Source organism: Equus asinus, chromosome 11 (genome assembly GCF_041296235.1).
Source record: "Equus asinus isolate D_3611 breed Donkey chromosome 11, EquAss-T2T_v2, whole genome shotgun sequence".
NCBI lineage: Eukaryota > Metazoa > Chordata > Mammalia > Perissodactyla > Equidae > Equus > Equus asinus.
In genome coordinates, this window is record NC_091800.1 from 52,931,305 (window position 1) to 52,946,586 (window position 15,282).

Sequence of the window (15,282 nt, forward strand, 5' to 3'; positions counted from 1 at the left end):
ATTCTATTTTAAATGCATATTTAATTTAAGGGAAGTTTCTGGTGAATGTTTCTATTATGTGGACATTGAACAGTTATTTAAACTTAGAGTTTTGAGTGGTGAGTGAATGAGGGCTGTACCTTAGGGAATGGTCTGGGTTAATTGGGAATAAGGGAGACTTTGATTTGAAAGTCGTCTCCACCACTGAGTAGCTCTTTTTACTTTGAATAAGGTAACTTCTGTGAGATCTAAAAAAATTGTGCATGGTGTTGTGAAGATTAAATAAATTTAATATTTTTGTGACAGTGTTTAGTCTAATACCTGACATATGTAAGTGCCTGAAAAGGTATTTTTTTGGTTGGGTTTTAAAAATTAAAATTGATGTGTCTAACCAGTTGAAGGTTTAAAGGATGAATGTGTGTTGTCTTTGTCTTAGTATTTATTTTAAAAATATTTTTTTAGTATTTTCCTTTCCACTTTGGTATTTATTCTTTTACCTAAGCACTGGAATAAAAAATAAAAATGAAGAGTAATTGAATATGAAACACGATGCCTCCAATGAAAAGAAACTTTAGTTGTTAAAGGTAATTTTATACATAACTGAAGTTGCTGGATTAATACTTAATAAAATAAATAACATGCATATTTTAGTGACTGTAATGATAAGTAGATTTCTAGTTGATTGTACTATATAATTTTGATTAATCTTTTCCATGTTTCAGAGGTGAATCTCTAGATAACCTGGATTCCCCAAGATCCAATTCTTGGAGACAATCCCCTTGGCTCAATCAGCCTTCAGGAGTCTATGCTTCTTCCTCTGTTCAAGACTTCAGTCGCCCACCACCTCAACTGGTGTCCACATCAAACCGTGCCTACATGCGAAATCCATCCTCCAGTGTACCCGCTCCTTCAGCTGGTTCTGTGAAGACCACCACTGCACCTTCCCCCACACCACGCGGCCATCCCCCTTCAACGGCACAGGCAGGCTCCCAGCTACGCAATAGGTGAGGCCCTTTGGATTTCTTTGGATTTCAGAGTTCGTTTACCAAATCAATTAAGAAGGCTTTGTTAATATCTTTCCATGCTACCCTAAGAGCATTTATTGATGTCTTATGAAGGCATTTGGGCCTTCAGAATGTTTCCTTCATTGCCACTGTCTTGTTTACTTGTGCTTGTGGTCAATGTCTTAGATGCAGGCGTGCCTGAATAGTTTTCAGTGTGGAATCATGAAAATATACAGTGTTTCATGAATGAATTTGAAATTTATAAGTAAAAGCAGTATTGTAAAAGCTTGGACTGTTAATGAGACTAGAATATAAACTCATCTTATAGGAACTGAGTGTAAAAGGAAAACATATAACCGGGTGTCATCATCTTTGGAACTTTTAACAAACTGGATTGAAAAAATGTTAAGAAGTTAGATATTGCTTTTTGGATTTTTAATTTCCAGCGTCATTGCTTGCCTCTTACCTGGTTTGCCAAAATTTTGTTCAAACTACACCAACTGAGTCCTGTAGGTCATATGCCATGGGAACTGTGTAAGAGTTATAATGATAGGTCTTGACTTTGAGCTTGCCTTTTGATATGGGGTAAAGCTCAGATATCAACAAGTGTTGGATTTTAGATCTACGTAGCTTCTCCATAGATCATCGATGCTTCATGAAGCCACATACAGCAGTGTTTCTGCTGTCACCTGAAGGGAGTTCTACTGGCATGTACTACTTTTCATTGCAAATGAAAAGCCAAGAAGTAGAAACACAATGATTAATATTAGGATTTTTTTAGCTATCAAATAAGGAGTTTTGTTAAGAGAACATATTTTACATCTATCTAAAATGTTACTTGTACCAGGATCTATAAAATGTGTATCAGAGTTTGAATTAAGAAGAGGTGAGGATTTATGGTAAATTTGAGGGGAAGATGAAGGCCATAGAGGGGAGGAAAGGCAGAGAGAGTACCCGTTTACTGAGAGCCCCACCCTCGGAGAGCAGATCAGAGACAAGGGTGGGCTTTTCTGCCCTGAGAAGGTCTCTATTTCGAAGGTGGCGCTCTGACATGGGGTATGAAACAGCTGTGCACTTTTCAGTGTCACTAAAGTGCTGTCCTAGTACTGTGGGGTGCAAAGCAGGGAGTGGCCTTCACCTTCCCACCTGGGAAAGGAGGTAAGACTTGTATCCAAAGGAAAGTAGAAACTTTCCATACCTACCTAAATGGTAGCTATCAGGCAATTTTAATTTCCTTCTCTCAGAGGCAGTCCTGTAAACCAGAGGCACAGTCAGGAAAGCACTGATACTCGTGTTTAACTAGAATATTGGGTGAATGAGGAAAAAATTGGGAAAATGAGGTGAAGGTGGTAGGTTGAATAGACTTATGACACCTCTCAAAGAAGTTTGGGCTGCTCTTTTAGTGTTCCAATGGGTGGAATAATATGATTAGAGTTGTGCTTTGACAGGTTTAACTGGCAAGAAGATGCGGGCTGGATTAGAGGAGGGAGAAACTATTGCTAAGTACAGATGTGGTCTAAGGAGGATAGACTCATGAAGTGCAGGACGGACTAATCACACTGAAATTGTTCATCTATGTGACTAGGTGTCAAGGGTTTCAGAACCATCATGGAGATCCTTTGAGGTACAATATATTCAAGGCATACTTTGGTTGGCTGGTGAAACTTTTTCCCACAGAGATATAGAGACTGTCCTACATTGTTATTAATGTTAATACCAGACTGTGATTTTTAAACAATGACCTTGAGCTGCATAGATGAAAGCCTCCGTTCCGTTCTTGTTCTGCGTCTAGGTCAGTCAGTGGGAAGCGCATGTGCTCCTACTGTAATAACATTCTGGGCAAAGGAGCTGCCATGATCATCGAGTCCCTGGGTCTTTGTTATCATTTACATTGTTTTAAGGTGAGACTGAGCCAAACAGCCTGCAGGCCCGCAAAGCTTTGCTTGGAGAGCGCATGGCTTCTTTGAGCGCTGGGTGTGGATATGCCACTAACAAGCTAGCTACATTTGTCGTCTGTGCTGCGCTTTGAATCACAAATTGCCTGCTACTACTTAGGTCTCAGATCTTGAACTTAGTTTCAGAAATTAAATCTGGAAACACTATGTACTTCCTATCTCCATTCTGTTAAGATTCTATGAATAAAATTTACAGTGCATAAATGCTTTCTCTAAGATGCTGTCATAGGCATATTTGAAATGTAATTTACCCAGTGTTATTAACGGCGTGGGGACATGCAATTATAACAGTGTCCAAAAGCCTAGCTTTGAATAGGGAGAATATATGAGGAAAAGCATTGTAAATATTTTTGCAGTCGCGTAGCCTGCTTACACTTGATGTGGTCCTGCACATAAGGAGGAACTAAGGTTGCAACTGCTTTATTTTGCAGCTTTTGTCTTTATTATTATTTTTTTTTTTTTTAAAGATTTTATTATTTCCTTTTTCTCCCCAAAGCCCCCCGGTACATAGTTGTATGTTCTTTGTTGTGGGTTCTTCTAGTTGTGGCATGTGGGACGCTGCCTCAGCGTGGTCTGATGAGCAGTGCCATGTCCGCGCCCAGGATTCGAACCAACGAAACACTGGGCTGCCTGCAGCAGAGCGCGCGAACTTAACCACTTGGCCACGGGGCCAGCCCCTGCAGCTTTTGTCTTTAGAGACACATTTATTTGATTCTTGAACTTGCATTGGACCACAGAGAGATTGTGGTTGTTGATCCTAGAGTCCCGCAGACCACAGCCTGTTTAAGTATATTACTAGCTTGGGTTGTTCCTAGGCATAGCAGAATGAGTCAAAATCATTAGTGTTTGAGCACGTGGAACCAAAATACTCAGCCTTGAAGCGAAAGCTCAGTGTGCGAACATTTGCCAAAGTAGTGCAGTCGTGACGCGGGCGTGGCTCACCCCAGGGTGGAGTGCCAGAAACCCAGTCTTCATTCATTTCGTCACTTCTTTCATGTGGTACTTTAGCCTCTCTCATTCCCCTGGGAGAAATGAAGTCTAAATTTCTTCAAGCCAATCAGCAAATCGTTTCCATTCTTTTGGTATATTTAGAATGATCATCTTAGCTCTTAAAACTGGCTTTATGAATTCTTTAATATCTCATCTGGCAGGTTTGATTTTAATTTGCTAATTATCTTTTGGCATTTATTTTTCTTTGCTGAAACATGTCTAAGAGCTTAGAAGCTGCATTTGCTCAACTTTTTTTTTTTTTCTTCTGGGAGTGCCCCAAGCTTTCTTGAGTTGACTTCATATGGATTTTTTTTTTCTGTCTTCCAGTGTGTGGCCTGTGGGTGTGACCTTGGAGGCTCTTCCTCAGGAGCCGAAGTCAGAATCAGAAACAACCAGCTGTACTGCAATGACTGCTATCTCAGATTCAAATGTAAGAGAGCAAATCAGAGAGAGAATCTCCTGTCTTTTAAGGAGACCCCGGGTTCCCATGCATTTCCCTCAACCTGCAGCCATCTCCCCATCAGGCTCCCTGCCTTAGAACTCATCAGGAATCGTAGTGTGTCCGCCTCAAAGAGGGTTTGGGGAGTGGGTCAGTGCTCAGGATTCCAGCCACACAGGGTGGGATGTGGGGCTGAGGAATTGAGAGGGACGTGGGCCCGAGAGTCAGGATGGTGTCCTGTGCAGTCTGCTCAGAGTCTGGACAAACTTCTGATGACTGGAGGATACAAACAAACCAAAACAGACAGTTAAAGGAAGCATCTGTGTAGGCTGTAACCTGTTTTTTGGCTAAGGATGAGTGCCTCATCGTTAGCTGATTTCTATTATTTAGCAATGGGCTTCGATTACATGATTTAGAAGATGACCAACTTTAAAAACTGGTTTGAAAAGGTAGTAAAGAGTGGTCAGTTTATGCTTTGTTACTATATAATCACTTATTAACACACAATATTTTAAAAAGAAAAGCATCAATTTTGATTATATGGTGTTTCAGTGTCATTTTTGTAAAAAATTGAGTTTTTCAAAAACTTCACGTGCTAATTTGTGTCTAAGCATGTTTTGTTTTAAGTGTGTTATAAAACGTAGGATAGCGTTATTAGATTGCATATTGTTGATAGCTACTGAAAGACAACCATTACTGCTGTTTCTATTTTGAACCTTGATGCTGGTAACATGTGTTTCTTCCTTATTGTGAAAGGGTGTTACAAGTGGTATCAGCAAAACCATTTGCTTTTGAGCTCTGAGGTATTTATGTGGCCCTTTATGTGAAGAGTGCTTTGGAAATGGTTTCAACCCAGTCAACTCTCTTTTATCTGTCAGCAGGTTCTGAGCCTTCTTAGCCCAGCAGTCCAGTCCTTTTCTGGACTCCGCCACTGAGGAGGGAGAGTGTCAAGGCTGGGCATGTGATGGGGGGAGTGTGTGTTATGTGTGTGCGCTTTTCTCTCTTTAATCAAATTCCAAAGCCAAATAGAATTGAATTTTGGAATCGTCATAGAAAAATTGCCCAGGCCTTTTCTCTCCTCCAATACAGATAATAGAGAGTTGAGTGTAACTTATTTCTAGATCAGCAGTTAATTTTTACTCTGTTTTTGCAAATAAAGAATTCTATAAGCCCAAGGCTGTGATTTGCCTAGCTTTATCCTAAGTGAGTGACAAGGTTACTCTTTCTACCTCACGGGGCCACTCTCTGAGTGATCGCTGCGATATATCCCAGGTGGCGATCTTCACGTGTTTCGGAATCTAAGCACTTTTCTTTCTTCTCTCCTCGCCTGATCAGCTGGACGGCCGACCGCCATGTGACGTAAGCCTGCATACGAAGGCACTGGTGCAGATAGAAGAGGAGGTGGCCACTGCTGGTGTAGATCTATAAATATACATTGGATGTCTTTGTGCTCTCTTTTTTAAGAAGAATAACAACTTTTTTGGCCTCTTTAGATTACATCAGAGCATTATAGTCTTAGTGGAACCTGTATTTTTGTTGTTGTTTATTTATAAGCAGGTAATTATGTGTGGGGGGAAAAGTGCAGTATTTTTTTGAATTCATCCTAAAAGCACAAGGGAAAAATAAGAACTTCAAAATATTTTTGAGGCTGGTAATGCTCGAGTTTGACTTTCTAGTGGTATTTTGAAGAGGGTTATTTTATTTTTGTTTTCAAAGGTTCTGAAACATTTGAAATAGTTAATATAAATATGTAATTGCATTTGCTCTGTGTATTGTAATGTATACTAAATGCAGAACCATACGGAAAATTTCACAACTCACCCCCACATTTCCTTTCTGGATCTTCTTTTCATCTATGTAATACTATGATTAAAAAACAATTTAGCTTATATAACATTTTATTTGCTTGATGAGGGGAGCTTTATTGTCTTCACCAGAATTGTCGCTAACCAATTTCCAATAGAAAGCTCTTGTTTTCATTAATAAAAAATCATGGTCTGTATGCCGGAAGTTTTCTCCAGAAACTAGTGAGCCTTTCTGTTCAACTGCATTTGTAAATAAACTTGCTGATGCATTTAAGGAGTGGTTCTTCTTTTTCTTCTGTGTGAGGGTGTGTTTGTGTGTATCTGCCTTCCAGGTCTGTTAATCATATTTCAGTGTTTGGCTCTTCTTGATATTATGTTTTATTTAGCATCTTTTTCTGAGGTATAAATTGATACATAATAAACTGCACATATTTAAACTGTACAATATAAGTTTTGATATATGTGTATACCTTTGAAACTGTCACCACAATCTTGACTTTTCTTTTACTAAAAAATTTTAACAAACTTTGTTTTAATGGAGAGTTGCTTTTGAATGCAGTATTTTTACGGTAAGAGGTGAAGTGAATGGTGAATTTTTGGATCATTTGCATAAAATCTTTACTTATTCTTTTGCTTCTTCAATGATAAGAATATAACTGAATTTACAAAGTCTATAGAGCAAAAAAATATATACATACTCTGATGTTTTAGAAATCTGGAGTGGGAATGCAAGAATACAAAACTTTAGCATGCTTTAAGCAAAAATATAAACTTGAGGGGCTGGCATGGTGGTATACTGGTTAAGTTCACGCACTCTGCTTCAGCGGCCCAGGGTTCAAGAGTTTGGATCCTGGGTGCGGACCTACGCACCACTCATCAGGCCATGCTGTGGCAGTGTAGCACATACAAAATAGAGGAAGATTGGCACAGATGTTAGCTCAGCAACAATCTTCCTCAAGCAAAAAGAGGAAGATTGGCAACAGATGTTAGCTCAGGGCCAATCTTTCTCACCAAAAAATAATATATATATATATATATAAATATATAAAAAAATATTCAAATATACAAACTTGAATCCTTTATAATAATGAAAGTAGAGTGGATAATTCCAGGATATGAGAACTGTACTGGAATAGATTAGAAATATAAAGAAGCTCTAATGTGGGAGAAAATAAAAAATTTAGTTCATTTTTATTTTTGTTATTCTTTATTTCGGATTATTAAAGTAACATGTATTTATTCGTGAAAATTTATCAAATGCTCTAAAGCATAAAAAATATAACTCTCAGTTCCAAATTCTAAAGATGAGCTCTGTGTTTGAAATCATTCTCTATATAGTTACTTATCCTGCGTTCTTAGTTGACGTTGGATTGTGAATTTTTCCATGTTTTTAAAATAATTTTTATTTATCTCTATTAATGGCTACATAGCGCTATATTGTTTGGTGCTATTAATATATTTAGTTGATTCCTCCACTGTGTACATCTTGTGTCTCACATTTGACATTTTAATATATATAATATAGTTATATGTAATGAATGTATAAGCATTTCTAATATAAATTCTATGATGGACTCTATAATCATATCTCTTTATATTATTTTTATAGACATGAGATTATTGACTCAGACATTATGCATTTTAAGGCTGTCATAATACACATTGCCAAAGTGGTTTCCAGAAAGATGCTACCAGCTTAGACTCACACAGCAGCGCACGGGCTTTTCCGTCTCACTGCATGTTCACCAAAATGACTTTCCCTTGCCTTGTTCTCTGCCTGACCTGTAGTAGCCCTCACTGTGCAGTAGCTGAATAAATTAATAAATAGTCCACGGCTTCAATTTCTGCCTTGTTTATTCTGCTTATTCCTGCCTCTCAAGAGAGCTTTTATTCTTATATCATGATTTGTTTTCTTTTTTTTTTAAAAAAAAATTGGCACCTGAGCTAACATCTGTTGCCAATCTTTTTCTTTTCTTCTTTTTCTTCTCCCCAAAGCCCCCGGGACATAGTTGTCTATTCTAGTTGGAGGTCCTCTAGTTGTGCTATGTGGGATGCCGCCTCAGCACGGCTCGGTGAGTGGTACTAGGTTTATGCCCAGGATCCAAACCAGTGAAACCCTGGGCCATCAGAGTGGAGCACACGAACTTAACCACTCAGCCACGGGGCCAGCCCCGATTTCAGTTTTCTTATCCAACATCTTTTCTGATCGTTACTCCTTTTCATGTCTTTTGCCTTTTCATCTTATCCTGTTGATTTTTCTTCAGTGTTATGACTTTTTTCTTGTTTCTCACATCTTGCTTGGTGTTAATAATTTTGCTAATACAAATTGCTAAAACAGCTTTCAGAGATTTTCTTCTAAGACATTGGTTCTGTAGTACCTTCAGATAAGCCCATGTGTATTTGTTACTTTAGGAACAAGGGAAGGTTCAGTCACTTTTTATTCAGAACATTTTTTATTCACACTTTATGTACCAGGCACTATAGATACAGCAGTGAATAAATACAAAGTCTTGGCTCTGATTGGGCTTAGATTTCTAGTTGCGGGAGACAATGAAAAAGAAATACAGGAAAATGTAACATGCATATGGTGATATGGACACTGAAGAAGTAATCAGGAGGATCCTGAGTGCTGGGAATGGAAGTGTTGGTGCTTTTTTATGTGGGTTGCCTGAGACAGCCTCTCTGACATTGGAGCTAAAGCCTGAAGGAACGAGGGAGGAAGCCTTACAGATATTTGAGGGGAAGTCATTCCAGACATAAGGAACAGAAAGTGCAAAAGTTTTGAGGGGGGAGAATATTTGGTGTGCTTGAGAAGCTATCATGGTTAGAATGGAATGAGTGTGAGAGGGTGGTAGGAAGTGTGGGGAGGGCGGGCACAGGTCAGCAGGCCATTTTAGGACTTTGGCCCTTTGATGGGATGGGGAGATGTTGGAGGGTTGAGCAGAGGAGTGAAATGAACTGACTTATGTTTTAAAAGGACTTCAGATCACTATGTGAGTGATAGATTGCAGAAGGGCAATACAAGCCAGGGAGATGAGTTCGGAGTCTATTGAGATTGTCCAGGCAGAAAATGTTCTCTTCAACAGGGTAGGAGCAGCGGAGTGATGAGGAGTGGGCAGATTATATTGTGTGTATCTTGAAGGTGAAGCTGACACAATTTTGATGATGGATTGGATGTGGTGTGAGAGAAAGGGAAGTCAAAGTCTAAAGTGTCCTGAGGACTGAAAAATGGAATCACCATATTCTGAAATGGCTACGGTTGTGGGTAGAGCATGTTTGCGGTGGTGGGACAGGGATATTAAAGTTTTGGTTTTTAAACATGGTAAAGTTGAACAGTCTATTAGATAAACAAATGAGAGTGTCAAGTAGACAGCTGGCTATGCAAGTCTGGAGTTCAAGGGAGAAGTCTAGGCTGGAGCAATACATGTAGAGTCATCAGTATGTAGATGGAATTTGAGTTTAGGATCAATCAGGAGAACATCACCTACGTTCCAACTGTAACTAGAGCAAAGCAGATGTCCAAGGACTGATTCCTGGGCTCCTCCAGCATTAGTGATCAGAGATGCAGAAAATTGTCCAGTGAGGCAGAAGAACCAACACTCTGGTGCCCTGGAAGTCAAGTCAAAACTATATTTCAGGGATGAAGGGACCTGTTGCATCAAATGCTACCCAAAGATCCCTTAAATTGAGAACTGAGTTGATGATTGGTGATCATGCTCATATTGGTGTTGGTGGATTGACCTTCCCAGATGTTTAGTGGGCGGGTCCTTCATGTACACGGTACCTAGCCCAATTTCCAGTGCCTAGCAACCTTTGACTAAATTGCCCTGGTGTTTTTGTCTTTTTCCGGTGAGATGACCTGAGAGAGAACATGGAAGGCCATCTCTAGGCCACTTTCTGTCTATACCCTTCCCCAGAATATTGTGGGAACTAGAACTGCACTTCCCAGTATGTTGTGGGTTAACTTGACACATGTGATTCTCTCCCTTCACCACCCGCCCTGTAGTTTCTAGGGGAAGTCTCAGAGTATTATAGAAAGAAAGTTACTGGGGTTGGAGTACACCGACTGCCTTGAGAAGAAGAGCCAGCCAGCTGGGTAGTGATTCTCTTCTGCCATGTTCTGATATGCAGACTTTAAGTCTTTTAGCCAAGGCACAGGCCATGGTCACTCTGCCTCTTCAAGCTACAAACAAGCTTTGGTCCTTAAGTTATGATTCACAGTTCAGCTTCGTGGTAGTAGATGCTAATCCAACCCCCGCCGCCCCTCCCCCCCCCACACCCCGCCAGATTCCAGCATTGGATTGGTAGTGTTAGATCTCAGTGTTGAGTTTTCATCATTTTCAGTGTCTTCATGTATGCTTTGTGGGAAGCAGGGAGAGGCCAAGTCAGAAATTGCTGTCTAGATGTCATATTAAGACATAAGAAAGTTCTAGGTTTAAAATTTCCTGAGTATTCTTTCAGACTACTTCTTTATATTCTTAACTTAAAGAAGCAATAGGTACAAAGGTATTTTTAGCCATTCATTTCTTTAGTTTTACACTTGCGAATCACCTATGTGTGTGTGTGTGGTGGGGATTAATCATACCCCTCTTTGCTCAGTGTGCTGGGTCAGTTGGGAATCTTTACAAGAGGCAGGCATTGAAAATACCAGCTTCATTTCTGCTGGGAAACCTTCTACTTCCTCCTGCTTGAATTGAGCTTAATGACTGAATGGCGAAGAGAAGAGCTTATTGTTCCCCATGTTTGTGGGCTAACTGCATGGAGGAGAGAAGACTGCACGTGCCCTGTGGACAAGCAGCTTCCAAAGAAGACAAGGGCAAAGATTGGGGGCCAGGCCATGTGAGCGGCAAATTCCAACAGTCTGTCTCAAAGAGGGTAGCGCTCATCATTCTTCCCCCTATGGGGAGGAGCAAGTGAGCAGAGTAGAGAGAAGGGGTGATTTCTTCAATATTTTTCAGAAAGCAAATACTTTTGTTTTATGGGTAGGCATGACCGTAGAGAAGGGGAGAGAATGATTTTCCTCCCTATGTGCATTAAAACCTGGAATCTCTGCAGTTCAGGAAGGAAAGTAGCATGAAAATGAAATTTGTACTGATCAAGAATCTAATCTTGGCATTTTACTTGAAATTTTCATTTATATCACTGTGTGAAAACTAGCAAAAAAAGATGGAGCTCTCTGGATTCTAATGAATAGACGTGGAATAATAACTACGGCCTGATTGATACTGTTGAGAGACATCTAACAGGGTATGTCAGGGTTGGGATTTTACTTGTGTTATTTGGCACTTTAATATCCATGCCTGCAATCTGGAAGAGGGATTGAAAGGCATGCTAATGTGAGTCCTAGTTTGTGCCAGTAAAAATGGCATTTTAAAAAAACTTAATTTGTGTTGAAAATCCATGGGTGTGGGAAGGAAAAACACAACTTCCAGATTCTTATTGTAAAACATGTGGGTACTAGGAGTATATTCGATGAACACAAAGCAATCTCATTTGTGGGGAGAAAGGCACATATCCAAAGGGTTTTAGTACATGGTAGAAGAGACCAGGACCATGAGAGAAATACAGTGTGTGAGAATCCTGAGTCGTTTAAGGGAGCAGAAGCAGCTTCACAGCAGAGTCGATACTTGAACTGCATCTTTAAGAGCGGATATGATCTTTGCTGATAGCGCACGCAGAAGGAGCAAGATACCATTTCTGAGTTGGGATCAAACCCCCAGAGATTCCTCCCTCACTTTGTATTCCCATCAAAACCGTACACAGTTTGGCCTGTTTTGCAGAAGAATGAGAAGATCCCTACATATCCAGTGTGTGATAATGTACCCATGAGGCAGTGAAGATCTGACCTAGGGAGGTGAGACTGCAAAAAGGAATGAGCAGATGGATGAGAGATCCTGACTCAAAAATGTGACAGGAGCTAAAGAGAAGTGAAAGAATAACTCTGGGACCATCAAGCCTGGGGAGTTTGGAGACTGATATTGTTGAGAGAGGAAATGAGTTCTGTTTTGGACATACTGTGGGGTTAACATACCAACAGAAGTGTCTAAAGGTAGCTGGAAATAGGGGTTTGGAGAAAGAAATGGCAGCCATTAATGTTTGTTTGTTAGCATGCTCAAATTGACTGATATCTGTCTGAAGTTTATTTCCTTACCTGAGAGGACATCAAGAAGGTTGATTCATCCAGCAGTTCAGTAATGTCATCAAAGACCCATGTCATTTATCTCAGACTGTTTTGACCTCCACATCCTGATCCTAAGGCTAGTTACTACCATGTTTGCAAGATGGCTGACAGGCTTCATGCTTACTTGTTCATAAATGCTGGAAGGGAGACTGACTCCTCATTGCTCTTAAATGTATAGGGGAACTTTTCTAGAAGCCTTTAGCAAAACCCCTCTCTTCTAATTGGCCAGACTTGGGTTATTTGCCTATTTTTGAACCAAAGGTAATCCCATCCTTTTGGCAATTAGGACCCCTCATCTTCCAAATCATGCTATTGCTACTTAATGGGAGTATGATGGAATAAAAGGGAGTCTATTACTATTTGCCATAGTTAGCTTTTATGAATTCACTTAAATTATTTGTTGAGTATTTGCGTTGTGCAAGACCCTGTCTTGCTTTCCTAATTAAAACCTTGTAAGTCAGTGAGTTTCTTAAGAAACAACATAGAACAGGGGAAGGGACAAGAATATTTCCTTCGATCATACCCAACAAGGATCGTGTAACAGAGTAGTTGATTGAAAATTTGACCTGTTCAAGCAAAGATCAGCTCATGGTGTTGATGAGGTGAAAAATCAGGAAGCTGGGTAATTTGTGAATACTTGGTGAATACAAAGTGTGAAAAATATTCATACCTTTTCAGGTTTCTTATATAAAAATTCATGAAATCATGGGTTAGTCATCTTTTTATGATTAAATTTTAAATTTAAGATTATGGATTTTATGTACTATAATCTTATGTTATTGTTTAACACATTTAGTTGACCCATTAACACTCTCAATGATTCTGTTTGTCAACTCTGTGTGCAGCTGTTCAATGCTTACACTAGAAAGATCCTCAAAGCTCTTCATGGATAGTAAGTATTTTTCAACACCAATTTTATAAAACAATCCTGTGGAAGATTATCAAAACTCCTTGCTGTTAAAATTAGATTGGAGAAAAAATAGGGTTTACTTAAAATTCTGTAGGAGAGACTTATTAGAATCAGGAGAATGATGCAGCAGTATTTTCCAGGTTACACTTAGGCTTTTAACTTACATATTTTTGCTTGCTACCTGCTGTTACTTTGTGTGTGTGTGTGTGTGTAGCTAATGTGCTTTATTAGATTTATAATGAATTCAGTGTCACAGACCTGCATGTGAGGCGTTGATCTGTTGCTATTTCAGGACAAATAGAGAGTTCCTCTTACATTTGTCAGAAGCTCATTTGCCCTTTCAACCTATTCTACAGTAGCAGGAAAACATCCATCAAAGATGGCCAAAAGAACTCCGGGTCAAGTTTGCAGGTCATGTGTGCTCTTAAATCCATTCCTCCCTCCACATCAGGCTAGCTCCCTAGGATCCCTTGGTCATAAAATGCTGAGTTTGTGTCAATTTCACGCTCAGATATGTAATGAGGTTTAGGATGTCCGTGATGCATTCATTTGAATATATTTAACTTATAGTCTCAGGAACATAGCTCATAGCTGAAGTGGCGGCCAGATGAAAGTGGATAGGAGAGAGAGGACAGGAAAGAGCCTCTCTCACTACCTGAGTTCGTCTTAACCAGTGTTTATTGCGTACTCACTGTGTGCCAGGTTTATTAGGGACACCATAGCGTTGACCTTAACCAGTCAGCCAGTTATATCTCTAGCAAAAGTGAGTTTATTTGGGATCAGCAAAGAATTGTAATTTGGGGTCTGCAACCATGGCGAGCCATGTGCAAGTCCCCCAGCAGCAAGAGAGGAGAAAATCCTTTTTTTTTTCCAGCATGGGTCGATGAGTGGTTTATAGGTCCACACCTGGATCTGAACCTGCAAACCCCAGGTCACCCAGTGGGGCATGTGAACTTAACCACTCCACCACCAGCCCAGCCCCAAGGAGGAACTCTTGTAGAAGGGAAGAGGAAGTTGGGAGGCCTGTTGTAAACAAGGAGTCCATTGGAGGAATTGAGAATTTGATGTGTAGTGGCTTTTCGCTGGCTGAATTGTGACAGTCTCTCATTGGCTGAGCTTCCTGCTGATCAAGAAGTGGAAGTCTGGTGTATTCCTTTTGGGCTCTGCTATCCATGTAGGGCATGAGAGCTCCCCTTTCGGCCTCTTGACTCCACTTTAGAGAGGTTTCTGTTTATTTCCACAATAGCAAGTGTGGTATTTTATAAAGTTCAGCTATGAAAATTAACATTTTTCTAACTGAAATTGCATACAATTTTATAATTGAAATTAATATCTACTTAGAACCTCATTCCTTCTGAAGGCAGAAAGCTCACATCTAGTGTATTTCTTCTCTCCATATTTTTAAGATTTAAGTCCAGTCAAATCAGGATTTTCCCTATCCTCTCTTCTTTCCCATGGTTTGCAACTGACCTTTGGCTTTATTTCCAAAGTGACAGAGTCATGGCTCTCTGGAGGGTGGGCGTAAGCCCTTCGTTCTCACTGGTTTCTATGCCAGTGTTCACCGCAGCACCTATTGTCCTGTCTGATCTTTCTACTTGTTAGCCCTTCATGATGGCATCCAGTGGGGTGTCCACTTTCCCATCTGATCAGTGGCTGGAAGGTCTATGCAGCACAGCCTGTCCAGGATGTATTCAGCTTCAGCATCCATCCCTGCATCTCAAACATGCGACTCCTTTGGGTCAGTGGGTCTGCTCTGTCAGCAGAAGGTCATCTCCACCCCTAGACCGTTAATCATATCTGCAAAGTCCCTTTTTCCTATAAGGTTACATGTTCACAGCTTCTACGGATTAGGATGGGACTTTATTCAGCACACCACAGTCACTTTGATATTTACCAACTAAAATCAGGAATTGATATCCTCCCCTCATGCCTCAATTTATTTAAAGGGAATATATTAGGATGATTCTGACTAAAAAATATTAAAGTATTTTTCTCAAATCATATTTATAAATGTGTGCA

General features: G+C 40.0%; 1 protein-coding gene across 48 annotated transcripts in view; it reads left to right on the forward strand.

The window, feature by feature from the left end:
• Positions 1–6,446, forward strand: part of LMO7 (LIM domain 7) — a 196,362-nt gene extending 189,916 nt beyond the window's left edge. For 47 of the 48 annotated variants that reach the window (XM_070520002.1, XM_070520014.1, XM_070520010.1 and 44 more), the window contains 4 exons: positions 702–983; positions 2,776–2,884; positions 4,256–4,358; positions 5,703–6,446. In XM_070520002.1, the coding sequence (XP_070376103.1) occupies positions 702–983; positions 2,776–2,884; positions 4,256–4,358; positions 5,703–5,725 (517 nt within the window). In that variant the 3' untranslated portion in view covers positions 5,726–6,446. The remainder of the gene's footprint in view (positions 1–701; positions 984–2,775; positions 2,885–4,255; positions 4,359–5,702) is intronic. The other variant, XM_070520016.1, reaches the window with a different exon arrangement.
• The last annotated feature ends 8,836 nt before the right edge of the window (positions 6,447–15,282 follow it).